At 39.2% G+C, this 22,113-nt stretch overlaps 1 protein-coding gene across 1 annotated transcript in view; it reads left to right on the forward strand.

Annotated features, from left to right (window-relative positions):
• The window catches only part of ZNF407 (zinc finger protein 407), a 422,327-nt gene that overhangs the window by 268,760 nt on the left and 131,454 nt on the right, over nt 1–22,113 (forward strand). Inside the window, exon 8 of the mRNA XM_060119725.1 lies at nt 5,768–5,946. Coding sequence (XP_059975708.1) covers nt 5,768–5,946 — 179 coding nt within the window. The remainder of the gene's footprint in view (nt 1–5,767; nt 5,947–22,113) is intronic.

Genomic DNA, 22,113 nt, shown 5'->3' on the forward strand with positions numbered 1-22,113 from the left:
TAAGGAAGAAATATTTGTTACTTTTGTCATAAAGTATCTACCTCCTTTATGTATAAGAGAATGACTAACAACTCTTAGAAAAAAAACTGATCAAAAATATGGAAAAGCAGTACAGAGAAAAGAAAATGCATATGACATTTCAATATTCGAAGAAACTTTATTCATTACAAGAGAAGTGCAGATGAAAACTTTTAAAGGTTAAAAATTTAAACCCCAGTGAGCTACCATTTTTTACCCACCCAGTTGGCAAAAATTTGAAAGTTTGGTAACACAACACACTACAGTGGCACGAATGTGCAGAAACAGACTCTCTCAAACATTGTTGGTGGAAGTGTAAATTGCTACAACTCCTCTGGAGGGCAGTTGGGCAGCATTTATCAAAATTACAAAAGCATATGCCCATTGCCATTGGAAGCAATTCCACTTGGCATCCTGAGATTTTCTTGGCATCCTGAGAAGTGGAAAGTGTTTCACAAGATGATTCATTGCAACCCTGTTTATACTAGCAAATGATTGGAAACAACCTAAATGCTCATCAGTGGAGGGTCAGTTAAATATAATACTCTCTGTCCTTACCGGGAAATACTGCCTGGCTGTTAACAAAGGAAGGAAAGGAGGCGGAGCAGAGGGAGGGAGTAGGGGAGGGTAGAGGAGGCATCGGGAAGGAGGACCCTCTGCTCTTACATAGTCCCGAGGAAACAACATCCCCACGCCCTGTGGTTAGGGGGAAGAAGGTGCTGCTGACACGTGTTATGCCAGCAGATTTACATACAACAAGAGGGGAGATATGAAGGTACAGTATGTTTGTGGATTGGAAAAGTCATTCTTAATTTTCCCAAAGGATTGATAAGAAGTTAGGAATCCCGGGTCCCTGGTGGAGGTGGGGGTGATCCGCCGGAGCCGGAGGAGGCTTTACTCTATCTGTCTATCACTAGACTGTTTGATGTTCGAAATACGTGAAGGTATGTTTCTTCAACTTCAGTGGTGCATTATTTTATAATAACTGAAATAATGTGCATCAAAAGAGGAAAAAATATTCACTAGGATTCTTTTTAAGCTTCCTTCTTATTAGGTTAAATAACATAAATTTAACTTGCTTTTGTGTTAATAGGCAGTGAGTGTGTTGTACTGACATAATCTTGTGGCGTTCTAGAAGCGCTTGTGGTTTATTTTATTAATTTATTATTTTAAAATGCATTGCTTTCGAACTGAATAAAATATTTCCTTTATTACATATTTTTTAAGAAGCTGTAAAATTAGTCAGGTCGCATCTCTGGTCCTTGCTAATTGCCCAGCCCACACTTTATATATTTATGCACGTACATATGTACATATATCTAAAGCTGCCTCAAGATTTTCAGCGTGTCATATTTCAAAATTTCATTTGCAATGTCCTCATAATTTAGAATGCCTTCCTCGTAAACCCAGTGCTTGCGCTCATGGGCGCAGCAAGTCCGGCGTGAACCCCTGCTCCCCACAAGGAGCCTGCAGCCTTGCGCTGAGGCATCTAACTTCCCATGGAACTGTCTTGATTACTGTTGCTTCATAAGTTTTGAAATCAGAAAGTGTGAGTCCTCAACTTAGTTCTTTGTGAGATTGTATTGAGTCTTCTAGGTCCCATGCGTTTTCTTGTGAATTTTAGAATCAGCATTTCAATTTCTATTAGAAATCCAGCTGAGATTTTGATAGGATTGCACTGAATCTGTACATCAATTTGGGGAGTATGGCCATCTTAATAATATTAAGTCTTCCAATCTATGAACATGGGACTCTCTACCTTAGAAATCAATGTCCAACTGAAGACATATTCAGTCACCCACTCCTAATGATTGTATGCCCTCTTGGTTTAACTGCTGTTGATTCCTGACAGTCTAGGTCAGACCCTGCTTGAAATAATGTCTTAGAACATCCTTTTCTACTTTATTTTATTGTTTTTTTGGCTATGCCACATGGCATGTGGGATCTTAGTTCCCTGACCAGGGGTCGAACCCGTGCCCCCTGCCGTGAAAGCGTGGAGTCCTAACCACTGGACCGCCAGGGAAGCCCCTAGGACATCCTTACTTCTCCTGCCTGAGCTGCTCTTCATTTGTCCCTCTTCAGCTTACCATTCTAATTACTACTTGGAAGTTCTGTTTTGGGGAAGAATATCATTTTGGGGCTCAATGTCATTCAGAATTCCGTGGCTAAAGTTACCCAATCTACTTATTGTTCACTTAATCTTATAACGTTGCTCCACAGTCAGCTACCTGTTTTAGGATAGTCTCAAGTATAGGGACTGCAGTCTGCCCCTACTCTATAGGTGTTCTGCTTTAAATGATGTTGATGTAATATGTTATAGCTTTTACTTTTTAGGCTTGGATTGAAATAGTGTGATTTTGTAGGTGCGAAAGGTTCCTTTTGGTCTCAGTATTTTTAAAAATTTTATGTTGCATGACATTAGATGCAGGACAAATTATGATAGTACACAAATACGCTATTACCAATGAAATAGGTGAAATGTATCTTTTCTATTGCAGACAGACATTGACTATTTTTTCTTGTTTGCATATATTTAATGTTTCTTATATGTGTATATAAAACAGAATTATATGTATACACACAGATGTATTCTTTACATAAAAGATATAAATAGTATATATATCATAAATAAAAATAAATAGGTATAAAATATATGTATGAAACAATCCTTAACCTGAAATACCAAGTTCCACACCACTTCTTTCTTGTTTTTAGTCTATATTTTTAAATAAAAAGAAGGCTCTCGTCTTTTTAATCCTCCCACCCCACTTTCACTTGCTTCAGTAATAGTCCCCTGATTATTAGATTCCACGTGCTATTGATGCACTAAGGGATATTGCTTTATTTTTATCCAAGATACACACTTCTTAAAAACAAAATATTCAGTTTTCAAAGTCATCTCTTTCTTCCTTCACCAAAGGTTAGGATTTGTTGCTTATATCGTCCCCCGTTTAAGTAGGCATCATACACTGAAATGTGTGTACTTTGGTAATTTTAACTTCCTCACTTGATCAGTGATTGTCTTTGATGACTCTTTATGCCTAGCTTTTTCCATAAGGAAATAATATAGGTGGCACCAAAGACTCAACAGTCCTAATAGACAGTAATAATTAAGTACAGTAGTAGGTTTTGTTCTCACTCCCCGATGTCAGTAAACAGTGGTGAATTTAGCGGGTGTCTGTGATGCCGTGGAAAACAGTTGGGAGATCCATTGACTTAGAGAATGACTTGGAACAGTTCACCCAGTGAGTTCCCCACCTGGTCCTCTTCCTTTTCACTAGCACAGAGTGGACATTTGTCTCATCTGCCTTCAGACGGTTTTCTGTGTTACTTTCTGTCAACTTGATGCAGAGCTGTTATGTTATTTATTCTAAGAATATTTATACACTTAAGAGACTCTAGAACCCCACCCTTTTCTTAGAATGTGCCAGTACCTTTGATCTGTAAATACTGTACTGAAGGAGGGCTGTGGTGTGCCTGAAATGCCCTGCCCATGAGCACAGAAAATCAACATTCAGATTCTGTCTTAACCACTTTCTAGCCCTGTAGCCGTTGATACTCATCTCCGGGATGGTCCCTCAACAGTCTCTGCCACGGGGTCCTGGGACAGTGTCAAAGTAGCCAGGCCAGTGGCAGGCACACAGAACACGTGAGGTTCTTACCCATCATTACCCTATTATAGTGCTTATTAATTAACAGTAGGGAATTTATATAAAAAGCAAATTTGATAATTCAGTAGTGACAAGAAAGAGATAAGTTGTACATGCATATGTTCACTAACTGTCTTATGCAGATTTAGTCTAAGTTCTAAGAGAGACTTAACACAGAGCTTGACAGAGCCCTTGCCAAGGGCAAAGTGCACATAGCTGAGAACACCTGTGCTGCGCCCGTTCTCGTCTCCCCACCTCGTCCCCCTCCCCCTCCCGCCCCTCCCTCCCCTCTTCCTCCTCCTCCATCTTCTTTAGTGTTGTTTAGGTTTTTTGAAAAATATGTAAACATTAATATGTAAATCATTAAAATATGTTTGGAAAAAAAAGAAATGGGCATTGCTGCATCGGGCATTAGTGTCCTGGTGTGTTTCTTTCTAGTCTAGGCTGACAGAGGTCTGATTTCATCTTCCTACCCATATAGAGCCGATGTGTACATTTGATGTCAGGCCCTGCCTGGGGATGGGGGGAGGTAGCAGAAGCTTTTCCAAAGGAGTGTCTCAGGTCCAGCTATAGGACTGTCAACATAGCGTAGGCCGCCATTCAGAAGGAAGGTGTTTGTAGATCAGCCCATCCACGTGCTGGAAGGAAAGGCCGTCCCTATGGGGCACTGTTCCCAGTGCCACGGTCGTGAACGCTGCTTGCTTGGATGACACTGCTCCACCCTCCTCTGGTCCTGAGTGAACAGCTAACGTGTCTACCAAGTCTTTGGGTTTCTGAAGTTGTTTGCTGCCTCTATGTATGAGTGACACCATAGCTACTCTAAAATTTGGGGTTATAACCATTTTTGTATTCTCACCAGTGCTCCCAGGGTGCGTTCCTGGGTGCAGTTATGTATTACACGGAAGCATAATTCCACTTAGAAGGGTTGTGGCCGTGCGGAGCCACAGAAAGCTTCGTTGGGTAGCCCTCATAATCTGAATCAGTGCGTCGTGAGATGCGTTTGCTAAATACCTACCATGTCCTGACTTTTTCTGGACATGGAACCTTTTCTTCAGACATCGTCCTACAGGATTTTGTTCTTCAGCAATACCTGCAGGGAAGACTGATAAACATAGTGCTTGATTTTCTTTGGGCACTTCATTTCGCTCTGTTGGAAATCTGAGGCCATCTGATTCTTTGTTTCTTTCCGGTTGAGTACCTCACCCCCGACACACACACACACACGCACCCCTGCTTGAATCTGTGTTGGGCGCCTTTTACTCCTGTTCTAACAGCGACAGAGACTGGAGGGAAGCAGCTGCACACACGTGTGGACGGGGTCTGGGGGCACAGTCGCAGTGCCTGTGCTGAGAGGGCTGGGAGCAGGCGGTGAACAGTTTGCCTCACGAGCAGTTCCCTGTGCCCAGGGTTCTGGTCATTTCAGGCCTTGCATTTCTGCATCTGCAGGAAAGCAGTGGGAGAGGAGCCTATTTTCAGGGACAATTTGGTGGGAAATATACAGACCCTCAATTGTACTTATTCAGTCCATCCCTCTTCAAAACCTACACCAGTACAGGAAGGAGCCTCACTGGAACTTCGCACATTGCCCAACTGTGGGCTGAGGGGCTGTTTCCAGCTACTTTTCTATCGTCAGACTATCTTAGAGCCTTACTTAGAAGCAGCTCACTTGACAGGTCTAAAAGTCAAGGCATCTTTTTTTCCTTGGTGCTCCAATTTCAGTGGAGTGACAGAGCTTGCCTTGGTATCAGTACTCCGTGGTACAAGGTGTGTTCTCGGGATTAAGGAAACTCCTTCACTGCCCTCAAGTGGTACCAGAATAATTTGATGTTAAAATCATAGAACTTGGGACTTTGTGTTTCCAGTTCTGCATAGAAATGAATCGCTCAGGTAAAAGCCAACCTAGAAATGAGTAGTACCAAGGTTACAAAAGCTCCCAGCCTCATAGGATTCATGTTAACTCTTACAGAGCACAACACGTACAGCATACATAGCACCTGACACCTGGGAGGTCTACATGAGTGGTCACTGCCATCATGATCTGTGGTCTCATGTTATTGATTTGACCTTAATTCCGTTTACTTTTCTTTCTTACTTGGTAGGTCAAACTGTGCTGAAAATATCCGCAAACACATTCTACATACGGGCAAACACGAAGGGGTCAAGATGTACAACTGCCCCAAGTGTGACTATGGAACCAACGTCCCTGTGGAATTTCGGAACCACTTGAAAGAACAGCATCCTGACATCGAAAACCCTGACCTGGCCTACTTGCACGCTGGTAAGAAACTAAAACTATTATATAAAATGCTTGCCTCATCACAATAGTTATTAGGCTATTTGTGCATTACCAGCATTTATTTAAATGTAGTAGCATGTGTGATAGTATCTGCTTCAAGACATAAAAAAGAACACTTGGTCTTATCCCCCTCAACTATAAAAACAGGTCTTTTCGATTATATTTCATCAAGAGCAAATATGATGAAATAATCATCGCAGGAGAGCAGAGTTATTAATAGCAAATACTCAAAACACGGTTGAGCTGAAACAGTAGTAGTTGTTTGAGCTTCGTATTTTGGCTAATGGATACGGTTTTTAATGTTTTTCAAAAAATGTTTGTGACTTAAAATGTTATGCCTGCCCTATTGCTTGTACCATGGATTTCCAGTAAATACCTGGAAAGGAGAAGAATGTGACTGAGGAGAGCAGGAGAACCTGGATGGGGTAACAGAGTGCCGCACGTGTCCCCAATACTAGGAGGGACCGTCATACGGGTTTCAGGGAACGTTGGTGACGGCAGAGGCCGCTGAGGTCACTCTGGCCTTGTTGGACTGGCCGTCAGATGCTGTGGAAGTATCAGAGATGCAGCACCAACTGCAGGGTTAAGCACAGTGACCCCTGGAGCCCAGCCTTGTGTTTAGTGAACAAGGGGGCCTGAGTGCAGAGTGCTAACGTGCAGAGTAGCCAGGTGACTGGTGCTGAGTATGGGACCTGTCGGAAGAGATATTCCCCTGCAGGACGTTTGCCGGAAGTTCCAACTGCAGCCCAAGCAGGACTTTATTTAAATAACGCCAGAGGATCCAGGGGATGTTTCAAGCAGGTGCTTTGGGAGCAATTGGAGCTGTATTTAAACTGTCCTCCCCGTCCTGGCTGTGTGGGTTGCAGGCAGGCTCATCTCATCACCTTAGATTTCTCGTACGTAGATCGATGTGGTGGGATCTATGTCAAGGGTTGTTGTGAGAATTTAAAAGATCCTGGCTGTGAAGCTCTTAGCACAGGACTCTCGTGCCGAAAATGATCAGTGCAGAGGATTGTGGGTGTTGGTGCTGATGCTGGCGAAGTGACACTAGTTTGAAAGTTGTGTGAAATCCCACGCCCAATGCAAGGCTGCCTTTGCAAAATATGTAAATGACATTGGTTCATGTAATGTCTACAGTGAAAGAAACAGGACTTGTTGAGTGATTTGAGGTAGAATAATTGTCCTAATCCATTTGACACCGCGTGTAAGGTTATTACTTGTTTTTTGCTGATGTGTTCTCAAATTTCTCTGTTTATACTCATCAGATCGACTCTTTAAAGTCATGGTAAAACATCTGATGTAGTCATCTCTGTTGTACCCACGTCTGTTTTTGAAAAAGAAAAGTGGGGGTCAATATTCTTTGCATTTTGGTGAGGTTGTTACTGAAAAGGTTTTGAACTAGACAGTTTATCAGCTTTAGTTCACAAAAACAGATAAAGTCAAATTGAAGTATCTTCTGGCCATGAGTACCTATGGATTCTTTATTAATACGAGTGCATGACAATGCAGATGTCAGAAATATTGCCTGAAAGCTGGTGCTTCAAGAAATGGCCAAGCAAAATGATCTAAACTGATGGTAGGTTGTCAGCCGAGTACCATTTTCAAGGTAGTTTCACTATTTCAGCTTCTCAAGATGTAATATTGATGCATTCTGTCTCTCTCTTCCATTGCACCAATTAGACATTAAAAGTAGGTTATTTTCCTAAAATAAGGTGTCTCTAGCTCTTAAATGAAGTAAACAGCAAAGAAAGGGGGAGGAAGCTAACTGCAGACCAAAGAAACACATGCCTTTTGTCGTTCTGCACAGAAAGGACAGACGCGTCGCTTACGCCATTGCTGCTCTAGTGACGCTGAGAGTTCTGTTCTGAGATACCATTTGTATAAAATCTTTTTTAGAAGAATTATCCTGGTTTCACTGTGTATGTGTGTGATGCTCTTGTGCATAGGATCCTAGTTTTCTGTTTGTATTTTTATGATCCTTTTGGAACCTTCTTCTATATAAATGACAGTAGTGTTCCTCGGTATTTTGACAAACGAAATCCATGTGGTACATGTGGGGTGTCACTTGTTTATTCCCCCCGTGCAAGGCAAGATCTCTCTTCAGTCATATATTTGCTTTGATAAACTTAGTTCAGTTAAGAGGAAACTTTAAAACGGCAAAGTTCTTAGATGGACTTTTTCACCTTGTAATTCTGAGTCAACTGTAATACCTTCATGACTGTGTGGAACGCGCCTTCCCCGTGTGAAGTGAGATAGTGAAGCGGGCTCTTGCGGCTCTTCCTTCCATGCCATCCGGTAGAGGAATTAGGCAGCACAGTGGATGAACCCCTGATGGACGGTACTGTGCGGGGTCAGGAGGTGGTCTGAAATCTTCAGAGTGGTTTATGGCCCAGACCTGACGGTGACTATCAGCTGCCTTCTCTGCTATCAACACTATTCATGTGTTGAGAAATCTGTAATCGAAAATTCAGTGAAGCATATGAAGCAGTTCTTTTAAACTACCCCAGAACAAATAAACAGATCCACTCTGGATCTGACCTGGCTCTCCCATGTAGATCAAACATCTAATGGTCTCAAGAGAAGGAAAACGTTAAACAACAGCAACAGAAAAGATTGTAAATAATGTCATTTGGGGTATTTTAAATTTTAGTTAGGATGATATTTGGAAATGTCTATGTTAAAATAAGGTGTTTAATTTTTGTTGTTGTTGGAAAACAGTTCTGCAGAAAGTGGTTTTCCTGCGGTTGTGCTTCCCCTGGGGGCCCTGCAGTGATCCCCGTGCCGTCTCTGAGGTCCCTCCTCACTGTAGCATCCCGTGTTTCTGTGTGCATGGCCTTCAGGGCAGGCTGGGTTTTAACTTCAGCTCTCATTCCCCTGTTGAATGACTTTGGAAACCCTGTTTTAACTCTGTGGGTCTCAGTCTTCCCCTCTGTAAGCTGAGGGTAGTGATGCCTACAGCACAGTTTTCATATGATCTAACCGAGATGGTACAATATGTAAACTGTTTGACGTGATAATACTTAGCATCCATTGTTGCCCAGTGTTCTTCTCTGTTGCCTTCCATTGATGATTCATTGTCTTCTTTCTCAATTGTTCTTGGGAACTAGAAGAATGACTTTGATATCATTTTCCGTTTCATACTCCTGAAAACTAAAGGCCATATGTGAGCTTTAATTTTGGTTGTAGCTTTTGTTGAAAAACAAGATACAAGTGGTCATTTTTTTTTAATAAAAGTGGATTATTTAGAAATGTATTTGATTTCCAGGCATTTGGGGATTTTCTAATTATCTTTTTGTTAACTACTGAAACAGTAATATAAATTGATTTCTAGCTTATATCTACTGTGCTTACAGAACATAGTCTGAATTATTTTAATCCCTCAGAATCTGTGTATACTTTCTTTATGCCCAGCATATGGTGAGTTTTGGTAAATGTTTGAGACATACTAGAAATATCGGTGTTGTTTGGTGCTGTATTCTGTGTTTCCTATATGTCACTTACCTCATTTCTTTACTGTGTTGTTCAGATTGTCTGTATTCTTACTGATTTTTTTTTATGCTAACTCTATCAGCTATGGTAAGAGAGGTATATTAAAGTTGCCCACTATGATTATGGATTTGTCTGTTTTTCTGTTAATTTTGGCTTTACATATTTTAAAGATAAATCACTGGATACTTGGAACTTTAGGTTTGTTTTATACACATACACACCGAAGATAAAGAAAAAATATAGAATTCTCTTATAATTGTGAAATGTCCCTTTTTATCTGCAGTAATACTTGTCGCCATCATTCTGTGTTTTCTATTGTACAGCTGTACCAGCTGCCTTAGAAACAGCATATAGCTGCATTTCGTTTCTTTTATCTGCAGTGACAACTTTAATCTTTTACTTGAAATAGTCCTTTACTTTATCATTTATACTTGATAATCGATATACTCATCATAGTCAAAACCCAAAACTACTCGAATGTCCATCAAGGAGAGTGTAGAAAGGTTGCCTATTTGCCTAATGGAATACTCTACAGCAATGAGAATGATTGAACTACAACTAAAGCGACAATGTGGATAAATCTCACAATCGTATCATTGGATGAAGTTAAGCCAAACAAAAAGGAGTATATTCTGTATGATTTCATTCTTAATTAAATATAAAAGCAGCCAAGGCTAATCTGTGGTGTAGAGACCAGGGTCTGTTTCCCCTTGGGGACAGCAGTCCCTGGGATGAGAGGAGAGGCGGGGCTGGTTCTCCTTCTTATCCCTGATGTTGGGACGCGGTTGTGTTCAGTTGGGGAAAATTCCTCAAGCCTTCTCTGAGTTGTACCCTTTTCTGTAGGTACTTCTCTTTTTAAAAGAACAGGATTCCCTTGACCCCTAAACTTCTAAAGAGGTTCATTTAGGTCCACTCTAGATCTAATATAATGAGATTATACAATCACATTAGTCCCGCAAAACTGACGTCAGATTGCAAGTGGCCAGAATCTTTTCTGTCATTGTACATTACACTTGTTCTCTATTATGTGAAATCCATTTCATCTCAAAAGTGTTCTTTATTTGAGCTTCATAGTTTTAGCAGTTGTATTTCTCCCATCTCTCTTATCCATGAATAAGCTTTGTGTTCATTCACTACACCTTGAGAAAGAATTACACACACTTTATGTTTGCAGTACAAGTGACCTTCAATTGGACTTGGGTGGTACTATCTCAGAATACTTTAAAAATAACCTGAGGATTGAGATGGAGAGGGCCAAGGAGAGAGTGGAGGGGGTGTGCCAGGGCTCTGCTGCTTGTGCCTACAAAGAAGATGTTTTTTCTCACAAACTGCAAGAGACAGACTCCACGTTATGCCTCCACGGCTCAAATTGAAGCTATGCTCCCTGCACCTGCACAGATGCGCCCGGAGGGCCCAGGCGTGGAGTGGCCACATTCCCGCAGGATGAGCGCTGCGTGGAGACTTGGAGGTTGGCTTAGTTGTTCCATATTCTATCTGAGAAGCTGGGACTTTAAATGTAGTAAATGTTTCTGCCTTTTCCAAAGGTAATAATCAAATGGTGTTCTCTTATTACGGGAAATTAAGCATTAACTGATGGGACGGTATTTTTCCTAATTTCCTTAATTTTTCTACTGTCATATTTTTCATCATATTTGTATTGATATGATTTTCATTAGTTCTTATATATATCAATACTTAATCATTTACAATATACATTAGATTATTGCCTGTGCAGGATGATAGCACATGAATCTATCAAACCCCCTTCACAGATTAGAATTTTTTATTCTCCTATAAGATAGTCAGTTTTTAAATTCTTTATGACATGTATTATTTAACTTCATTCCATAGCATTTCTCTTACCCAGTTATAAGAATAAGAATGTGAAAATTTGACTCTTATCAAAATTCCAAATCCTTTTTCTTTCTAATGGTAACGAGTAACCAGTTCAGTACCATTTAAACTATATTTAACTGATTCCTAAATTCTTTCCAAGTGCATCACTTTATACTTAGGCAGATTAAGTTTCATATTCTACCTCTGAGCCCATTTGCTTAATCTGTCACGGTTAAGATAAAACAGCCATAGCCTTTTGTCTCTTAACCATTCCCTCTCATTTAGTGGTATATTCAGATTTCGTAGTATAAAAGGTTTTCTTCATCATTAATTAAAAACATCAGTGTTCTGATATATAGAGAGCCTTGCAGAACGCAGTCTTTTCCCAAATTCTTTGGTCCTCTATTTTTAACCCCATTACTTTCATCCCCTTTTGTTAGTTGGGTGCCCTGACACATGTCATGACATTTTGTACAATAATTCATTTTATGAAAAGGTCCAAAAATCTCAGAAAATCCTGACAGTTTCTCATTGGTTCTCCCTTACATAAACCAATTATTACTTCAACTTAAAAAGGAACGAAATTTTTTCTGACATGATTGCCTTTGGTAAATCCATGCTGACTCACTCCTATTAAATTGTACTTCTCCAAATGTATTATTAAGCTCATCCATAAGTATCATCTCAAATTTATTTCCTAATATAGATGTTAGACTTACAGCTCTATAATTTTCAGCCTCTCCCCTCTTTTCTTTTTAACCTTCAGACTGGAGTCCTTGTTTTCCAGTCTCCTGATACTTCACCACTTAACAAAAGACCTCCTAAAATAATTAACAGTTCAACAACTTGATTCTTTAACCTCAGACATCATCCATGGGTTAATTTACTATTTTTCGTAACTGCTGCTAAATGTCTTTGTTTCTTTCAAAGCCCTATCTACATAGTCTGGTGCCTTCTGTCCGTCATGGCACAGCAGATTAGGTATTTTGCTAATTGGCCTCTCTCTCCGTGCTCTCACACTCTCACTCCTGTTGGAATTCCTAAGTTTAGGACTATCTTACATTCTCTGTAGTCAGTGGGTGAGTAATGTCAAAGCACTATTTTTCCATCAATCTCCTTTTTTTCAGTAATATAATCGTTCTCCAGGATGGTCTCATTTGTGTTTGTGTGTCAGTAAATGTGCTGTTTTACTGGTGAGTTAAGCTGACTCTGAGCTCATCACCATTTCTCTTTTATTGGTGTAATATACTGATATATTGAGTAATATACTGATATAGGTTTTTTCAAAACTTTCTAATTAACATTCTTAAATATTTTAAAATTTAATCTCCTGAAGAATAAACATGTTCTCTCTAACATGTCTTCAGTATATGTCTAAAAACTTCCTTTATCTACTTAACACTGTGGAGCAGGCTTAAGGAAATATTTGCCCCATGTGTATCTCTGGTCCACTTTCTGCCATTTCCTTCCCACAGTCCTCCAAACTGTAATATGTATGGCTTCCTATTTCAGATGGTTAGTATGGGGAACTAAAGAACTCTATCATTTTGCACGTTTTGCCTTTTTAATTACAAAGAAAGAAAGAGGAAGGGTAGTAATAGTGTCTGTGCTGAACTTTTCATTAGGCCATTAAATCTTCAAAGCAAAATTCTTTGGTAGGTGTTATTCCCAATTTAATGATTTAAAAAAAGAAGCTTCAAGAGGTTAACTTGCTGATTGAAATCCATGCCTGTTTGTCTTCAGGAATTTTCCAATTATATAATCCTGCATATCCAGGAGCTTTAAAAAAAAAAAAATCTCCCTGTCTGGGAAAAGCATTAGGAACTTGTGAAGAAATCAGCGACTTTTAGAAGGTGGCTGCTGTCATCAGCCGATGCTGGCCTTCAGCTGCAACATTTCCAGCCTCCAGCCGACCCTGCTCGCTTCAGACCGGTCCCCACAGTCTGAATTGGCTCTGGCTAGTCCATCCTGTTACTGTTTGTTTGTCCTGAAGGCAGTGGTCTCTGTATACTGACAGACTCCCTCGGTTTGTCTCAAGTCTGAAGTCAAGGGGAGATTCTGTCAGCAACCAAGGACCTCTGTTCAGTCCTGAATGGCGGGTTTTTCCTCTAGTTCCACGGTTTCTTCCTATACTTGGTCCTCCTAAGTGTATAGTTATACCACCCCTTAGATTGTCTAGTTGGTGAATATATTGTGCAGTGTTAAATACATTGCACTCTTAAAGCTGTTTGCCCATTTGGTCTTTGTTTAAAAAATCTGAACAAATGGCTAGCATATACTTGAACTCTTGGTGAAATTTAAATGTTAATAAAATAGTATACCCCCCGCCAAAAAAAAAAATCAGCATCTATGGGTTAATGAAATTCTTATCATGGAAGCCTTAATATTGAGTTTTAAGACATCAGATAATCTGAAAACGTGTACTAGGAAGTAGCATGGTATAATATAATTAAAAAGAAAAACCCACTAGGGTAAATGTTTCCACAGTTGTACTTCTACTGCCTGGTACAGAATTTGGAGGATGGATGGATGGGTGGATGGGTGGAGTCAAATGAACTAGGTTTTAGTGTCCTGACTTTATTGCCAGTGAGATGTGTGACTTTAAGCAAGTCCCTCAACCTTCTACATGTGTATTCTCAGCTGCAAAATGACTAACAATGTTTAGCCTTTCCTTTGAATATGAGGTTCAAATTAAATACATATGAAAGAGCTTTGAAAGTTATCACTGATATTGAGATTTCTGTAGAAATAAAGGTATTGGGCTTTTTTTATTGCTGTTTTAATACTAAGAAAGTAGTAGGAGAGGACTGGAATGTATTTTGCATTTATTAGAAGTTGTTATTGAGAGTAATGAGTGTCATAACTATATATATGTGTGTGTATGTTTTATGTGTGTGATACATATATTAGCATGTCAGTCTGAGCATATATCCAAAGTTAGGGCTAGAAAAGGTCTATATAAAACTTTTTTTTCAGAGTAAAGACTTATTATTTGAGTTATTTTTATTCTTTGTATGTTGCGTACTATATTTTTAAAACGAATATGATCTTGAAATAATGTTCTTTCTAGTGTATATATGTATATATATATATATATATATATATATATATATATATATATATATATATATATTTTTTTTTTTTTTTTTTTTTTTTTGCATTACGTGGGCTTCTCACTGCTGTGGCCTCTCCCGTTGCGGAGCACAGGCTCTGGACATGCAGGCCCAGCAGCCATGGCTCACGGGCCCAGCCGCTCCGCGGCATGTGGGATCTTCCCAGACCGGGGCACGAACCCATGTCCCCTGCATCGGCAGGCGGACTCTCAACCACTGCGCCACCAGGGAAGGCCTCTAGTGTATATTTTAATGTTCTTAAATGGCACTGAAGTCCTTAATGGCATTCACAACATTTAAATAAACATTTAAAATAAAGTCACAACATTTAAATTTAAATTTAAACATTTAAATTTAAAATAAAGACATTTAAAATAAAGTCAGAGTACACAAGTAAAAGATGGCTTTTGTTAGTAATACCTAATAGAATTCACTGAAAATATCTAAAATTCATGTAAATCCATTTAGTTAATCATTTTTGATGGATCTCAAGCCTTAAGAGCACTCGGTCTCATCCCCTAACTACATAATCTTAAAGAGAAGTTTTAAAGTGATGTTTAATTTTTTTTTCCAGAAAAAAAAAAAAACTCTATCCTTGTCTTTCTTGGGTGCCCCCCCCCCGCTAAGTGTAATTAGCCTGTGGAATTCAGAGCCACATTGAAACTGTCTTTTAGGCTGCTTTCCTCGCTGCCACAGGTTATACAGGCACATACAGTATGGTTACCTCATCAGCAGGCAAAATTGTGATCTTATCCCCCCTGACAACTTCATTTATCAAAATTTTTAAGGGAAAAAAACTGATTGTGGAAATTTATAGTAGGGGCAGTATGATTTTATCAGGTAATTGATGTGGCTTTTATTTTTATACAGACCTTTTATCATCTGATTAATTCAATATAATTTATAAATTTTAAAAATTTACACACCTTCCCAGACGTATCTTGACCCCAACTAAAATGCAGTTTTATATGAGGAAACAAGGTAGGTGGTGACAGGTCCTACTGCTGAAGCTGCATCGCAGGTGGCTGTCTCCAGCAAAGGCATTTAGTGAAGAATAGCATCACAAGTTTTTCAAATTATGAGGAAAGCTGAGGTATCTTGTTTAATTAGCTTTGAAGTTTAGTTCTGAAGATGTAAAAATGCATATTATTATTCATTTGCAATTTCACTTATTTCTATTTTTAGCAAGCAAAATTACCATTTAGCAAGTTTTCCTTGTTTTAAGTTTTTATTTTGAAAACACTTGCAGAAAAGTTGGAAAAATAGTACAGAGTTCCCATATATCCTTTACGCGGCTTCCCCAAATGTTAGCATTATATATAACCACAGTGCAATTACCAAAACCAGACATTAGCATTAGCACAGTACTGTTTCCTAAACTATATTCTTTATTCAGATTTCACCAGGTTTTCCATTCTGCTGTTTTTCTTTTCCAGAATTCAGCTCAGAAACCAACATGCCCTTCTGTTGTTGTGTCTCCTTAACCTTCTCCAGTCCATGGCAGTGTTTCATTGTCTTATGTGACCTTGACATTTGTAAAGAATATGGATTAGCTATTTTGTAGAATATTCTTTATTTTGCATTAGTCTGATGTTTACTCATGACTCAGTTGAGGATTTTTTAAGAATTTCTCAGAATAGATGTGGAGTGTATCAGGGGTACGGTAGGGCACATGATGTAGCCTGGACCAGTTGAGTAAGATGGCATCTCTGTATTTCTCCACTACAAGCTTACTGTTTCCCCTTTTTAATTAATACATATCTCAGGGGAGATACATTCAGATTATGCCAATAGCCTGTTTCTCCTTAAGCGTTTAACCACTAATTTTGACATTCATTAGTGGATCTTGACTGCAACAAGATCTGTGGAGTTCTAATGGTCATTTTCTCTTTTCCCCATTCCTTCTACATTTAATTGGAATTTTTCTTTAAGGAATATCTGTCCCTTCTCTTCCAATTATTTTTTGTTCTATTAATTTTTACCAGCATGGACTTATTTTACTCTGTGGCTTATAATTCTATTATATCATTGTTATTTATTTTCTTGCTCACAATTCTTCAGCTTTGGCCATTGCAAGCTCTTTCAGGTGGACTCCTGTGCCCTTTGATGTGCCCTCATGCTTTTATGAGCATCTGTTTACTTTCTGGCACCAAAATGTGATCCACGTTCATCTGGTGGTTTTCCCTCCCCTGGTGGTAAAATCAACCTCTCTTTCAGGAGCCTTAGTTCCTTTTAATGGTATTTAGAAATCATGATATATATACCGTATGTATTCATTGCTTCTGTGCACCCTTTGCTTTTTGGCCTTCTCAACAGACAGAACTAGGAAACGGCTGTGTGCATACTAACCCCTGCATTCCCATAAATATACGTTGTTTTATTTGTCCAAAACATAAATTATCTTAGTTATAAAATTCTTAAAAGAGAACATATGAACAAATCTTTGTGACCTTTGGTTAAGCAATGCTTTCTTGATTATGACACCAAAAGCATGGGAAATAAAAGATAAAAATAGATGAGTTGCACTTTACCAAATTAAAATAATTTTGTGCTTCAAAGTACACCATCAAGAAGATGAAAGGAAAACCTATAAAATGGGGAGGGAAATTGCAAATCTATCTGATAATGGACTTGTATTCAGAATATATAAAGAACGCTTGTAATTCAACAATATCAAGGCAAATAACCTGATTAAAAAATGGGCAAAGAATCTGAGTAGCTATTCCTCCAAACAATATATATATATATATATATGGCCAGTAAACACATGAAAAGATACTCAACATCATTACTTGTTGGGGAAATGCAAATCAAAACAACAGTGATGGGCCTTAAATGAATACCACATTTACTCTTCTTGGCAATTATGAATAGAGGAGCTACGAACATTCACATGTAGATTTCTGTGTGAATGTAAGGTTTCATTTCTCTTGGGTAAATAAACACCTGGAAATGAGATACCTGGATGATATGGTACTTATATATTCAATTTCTAAAGAAAACCATTGAACGGTTTTCCAAAGTATCTACACATTTTATATTCCCACCACGCTGTTTGAGAGTTATCGTTGCCCCACGTCTGTGAGCACTTGTTATTGTCAGTTTTGCTTACGTCATTCTAATAGGAATTCAGTGGGATTTCATGGTTTCAGTTTGCATTTGATTCCTAATGTTGTTGATTATCAATGCTTATTTGCCTTCTTTCTATTTTCTTTGATGAAGTATCTTTTGAAATATTTGCCTCTTTTTCCCTTGGATTATTGTTTTAAGAATTATTTTTATGTTTCTCTCCTTTTTATTAATTTTTCAATAAATTTTTATACATATATGTATATATGTAGATTAAGGTATAAAACATGTCCATCACCCTAGAAATTCCTTATTCCTAATACCAGTGCCCCATTTCCCCAGAGGTAACCATTCTGAATTCTGTCAACATAGATTAATTTTGACTATCCTTTATTCACATAAATGTAATTGCATAGTATATATGCTTTTTTTTAAACATTTTTATTGGAGTATAATTGCTTTACAATGGTGTGTTAGTTTCTGCTGTGTAACAAAGTGAATCAGTTATACATTTACATATATCCCCATATCTCTTTCCTCTTGTGTCTCCCTCCCTATCCCACGCTTCTAGCTGGTCACAAAGCACTGAGCTGATCTCCCTGTGCTATTCAGCTGCTTCCCACTAGCTATCTATTTTACATTTGGTAGTGTATGTATGTCCATATATACACAACCACTCTCTCACTTTGTCCCAGCTTACCCTTCCCCCTCCCCGTGTCCTCAAGTCCATTCTGTAGTAGGTCTGCGTCTTTATTCCCATCTTGCCCCTAGGTTCTTCATGACCCTTTTTTTTTTTTTTAGATTCCATATATATGTGTTAGCATACGATATTTGTTTTTCTCTTCCTGACTTACTTCACTCTGTATGACAGACTCTAGGTCCATCCACCTCACTACAAATAACTCAATTTCATTTATTTTTTATGGCTGAGTAATATTCCATTGTATATATGTGCCACATCTTCTTTATCCATTCATCTCTCGATGGACACTTAGGTTGCTTCCATGTCCTGGCTATTGTAAATAGAGCTGCAATGAACATTGTGGTACATGACTCTTTTTGAATTATGGTTTTCTCAGAGTAAATGCCCAGTAGTGGAATTGCTGGGTCATATGGTAATTCTATTTTTAGTTTTTTAAAGAACCTCCATACTGTTCTCCATAGTGGCTGTATCAATTTACATTCCCACCAACAGTGTATGAGGATTCCCTTTTCTCCACAGCCTCTCCAGCATTTATTGTTTGTAGATTTTTTGATGATGGCCATTCTGACTGGCGTGAAATGATATCACATTGTAGTTTTGATTTGCATTTCTCTAATGATTAGTGATGTTGAGCATTCTTTCATGTGTTTGTTGGCAATCTGTATATCTTTGGAGAAATGTCTATTTAGGTCTTCTGCCCATTTTTAAATTGGATTGTTTGTTTTTTTGATATTGAGCTGCATGAGCTGCTTGTAAATTTTGGAGATTACTCCTTTGTCTGTTGCTTCATTTGCAAATATTTTCTTCCATTCTGAGGGTTGTCTCTTTGTCTTGTTTATGGTTTCCTTTGCTGTGCACAAGCTTTTAAGTTTCATGAGGTCCCATTTGTTTATCTTTGTTTTTATTTCCATTTCTCTAGGAGGTGGGTCACAAAGGATCTTGCTGTGATTTATGTCATAAAGTGTTCTGCCTATGTTTTCCTCTAAGAGTTTGATAGTGTCTGGCCTTACATTTAGGTCTTTAATCCATTTTGAGTTTATTTTTGTGTATGGTGTTAGGGAGTGTTCTAATTTCGTTTTTTACATGTAGCTGTCCAGTTTTCCCAGCACCACTTATTGAAGAGGCTGTCTTTTCTCCACTGTATATTCTTGCCTCTTTTATCAAAGATAAGGTGCCCATATGTGCATGGGTTTATCTCTGGGCTTTCTATCCTGTTCCATTTATCTATATTTCTGTTTTTGTGCCACTACCATACTGTCTTGATTACTGTAGCTTTGTAGTATAGTCTGAAGTCAGGGAGCCTGATTCCTCCAGCTCCATTTTTCTTTCTCAAGATTGCTTTGGCTATTCGGCGTCTTTTGTGTTTCCATACAAATTTTGAAATTTTTTGTTCTACTTCTGTGAAAAATGCCAGTGGTAGTTTGATAGGGATTGCATTGAATCTGTAGATTGCTTTGGATAGTATAGTCATTTTCACAATGTTGATTCTTCCAATCCAAGAACATGATATATCTCTCCATCTATTTGTATCATCTTTAATTTCTTTCATCAGTGTCTTATAATTTTCTGCATACAGGTCTTTTGTCTCCTTAGGTAGGAGACAAAATTGAAGAATCCTTTTATCCCTGGGACAAACCCTACTTGATCATGGTGTATGATCCTTTTAATGTTCTGTTGGATTCTGTTTTGTGCTACTATTTTGTTGAGGATTTTTGCATCTATGTTTGTCAGTGATATTGGTCTGTAGTCTTCTTTTTTTGTGACATCTTTGTCTGGTTTTGGTATCAGGGTGATGGTGGCCTCATAGAATGAGTTTGGGAATGTTCCTCCCTCTGCTATATTTTGGAAGAGTTTGAGAAGGATAGGTGTTAGCTCTTCTCTAAATGTTTGATAGAATTCGCCTGTGAAGCCATCTTGTCCTGGGCTTTTGTTTGTTGGAAGATTTTTAATCACAGTTTCAATTTTAGTCCTTGTGATTGGTCTGTTCATATTTTCTATTTCTTCCTGGTTCAGTCTCAGAAGGTTGTGCATTTCTAAGAATTTGTCCATTTCTTCCAGGTTGTCCATTTTATTGGCATAGAGTTGCTTGTAGTAATCTCTAATGATCCTTTGTATTTCTGCAGTGCCAGTTGTTACTTTCCCTTTTTCGTTTCTAATTCTATTGATTTGAGTCTTGTCCCTTTTTTTCTTGATGAGTCTGGCTAATGGTTTATCAATTTTGTTTATCTTCTCAACGAACCAGCTTTTAGTTTTATTGATCTTTGCTGTCGTTTCCTTCATTTCTTTTTCATTTATTTCTGATCTGATGTTTATGATTTCTTTCCTTCTGCTAACTTTGGGGATTTCTTGTTCTTCTTTCTCTAATTGCTTTAGGCATAAGGTTAGGTTGTTTATTTGAGATGTTTCTTGTTTCTTAAGGTAGGATTGTATTGCTATAAGCTTCCCTCTTAGAACTGCTCTTGCTGCATCCCATAGGTTTTGGGTTATCGTGTTTTCATTGTCATTTGTTTCTAGGTATTTTTTGATTTCCTCTTTGATTTCTTCAGTGATCTCTTGGTTATTAAGTAGTGTATTGTTTAGCCTCCATGTGTTTGTATTTTTTACAGATTTTTTCCTGTAATTGATACCTAGTCTCATAGCGTTGTGGTCAGAAAGGATACTTGATACGATTTCAATTTTCTTAAATTTACCAAGGCTTGATTTGTGACCCAAGATATGATCTATCCTGGAGAATGTTTCATGAGCACTTGAGAAGAAAATGTATTCTGTTGTTTTTGGATGGAATGTCCTATAAATATCAATTAAGTCCATCTTGTTTAATGTATCATTTAAAGCTTGTGTTTCCTTATTTATTTTCATTTTGGATGATCTGTCCATTGGTGAAAGTGGAGTGTTAAAGTCCCCTACTATGATTGTGTTACTGTCGATTTCCCCTTTTATGGCTGTTAGTATTTGCCTTATGTATTGAGGTGCTGCTATGTTGGGTGCATAAATATTTATAATTGTTATATCTTCTTCTTGGATTGATCCCTTGATCTTTATGTAGTGTCCTTCTTTGTCTTTTGTAATAGTCTTTGTGTTAAAGTCTATTGTGTCTGATATGAGAATTGCTACTCCAGCTTTCTTTTGATTTCCATTTGCATGATGGCGTGACGTTGCACCAGCCTGAGGCGCGCCGTGCGTTCTCCCGGGGAAGTTGTCCCTGGATCACGGGATCCTGGCAGTGGCGGGCTGCACAGGCTCCCCAGAAGGGAGGTGTGGGTAGTGAGCTGTGCTCACACACAGGCTTCTTGGTGGCGGCGGCAGCAGCCTTAGCATCCCATGCCCATCTCTGCGGTCCACGCTGATAGCCGCGGTTTGTGCCCGTCTCTGGAGCTCCTTTAAGCAGCGCTCTGAATCCCCTCTCCTCGCGCACCCCCAGACAACGGTCTCTTGCCTCTTAGACGGTTCCAGACTTTTCCCCGGACTCCCTCCCGGCTAGCCGTGGTGCACTAACCCCTTCAGGCTGTGTTCACACCGCCAGTCCTCTCCCTGCGCTCTGACCAAAGCCCGAGCCTCAGCTACCAGTCCCGCCCGCCCCGGCGGGCGAGCAGACAAGCCTCTCGGGCTGGTGAGTGCCGGTCGGCACCGACCCTCTGTGCGGGAATCTCTCCGCTTTGCCCTCCGCACCCCTGTGGCTGCGCTCTCCTCCGCGGCTCCGTAGCTCCCCCGCCTCCGCAGCTCCCCCGCCTCCGCCACCCCCGTCTCTGCCAGTGAAGGGGCTTCTAGTGTGTGGAAACCTTTCCTCCTTCACGGCTCCCTCCCACTGGTGCAGGTCCCATCCCTATTCTTTCGACTCTGTTTATTCTTTTTTCTTTTGCCCTACCCAGGTATGTGGGGAGTTTCTTGCCTTTTGGGAGGTCTGAGGTCTTCTGCCAGCGTTCAGTAGGTGTTCTGTAG

This window comes from Mesoplodon densirostris, chromosome 15 (assembly GCF_025265405.1).
Source record: "Mesoplodon densirostris isolate mMesDen1 chromosome 15, mMesDen1 primary haplotype, whole genome shotgun sequence".
Taxonomy (NCBI): domain Eukaryota; kingdom Metazoa; phylum Chordata; class Mammalia; order Artiodactyla; family Ziphiidae; genus Mesoplodon; species Mesoplodon densirostris.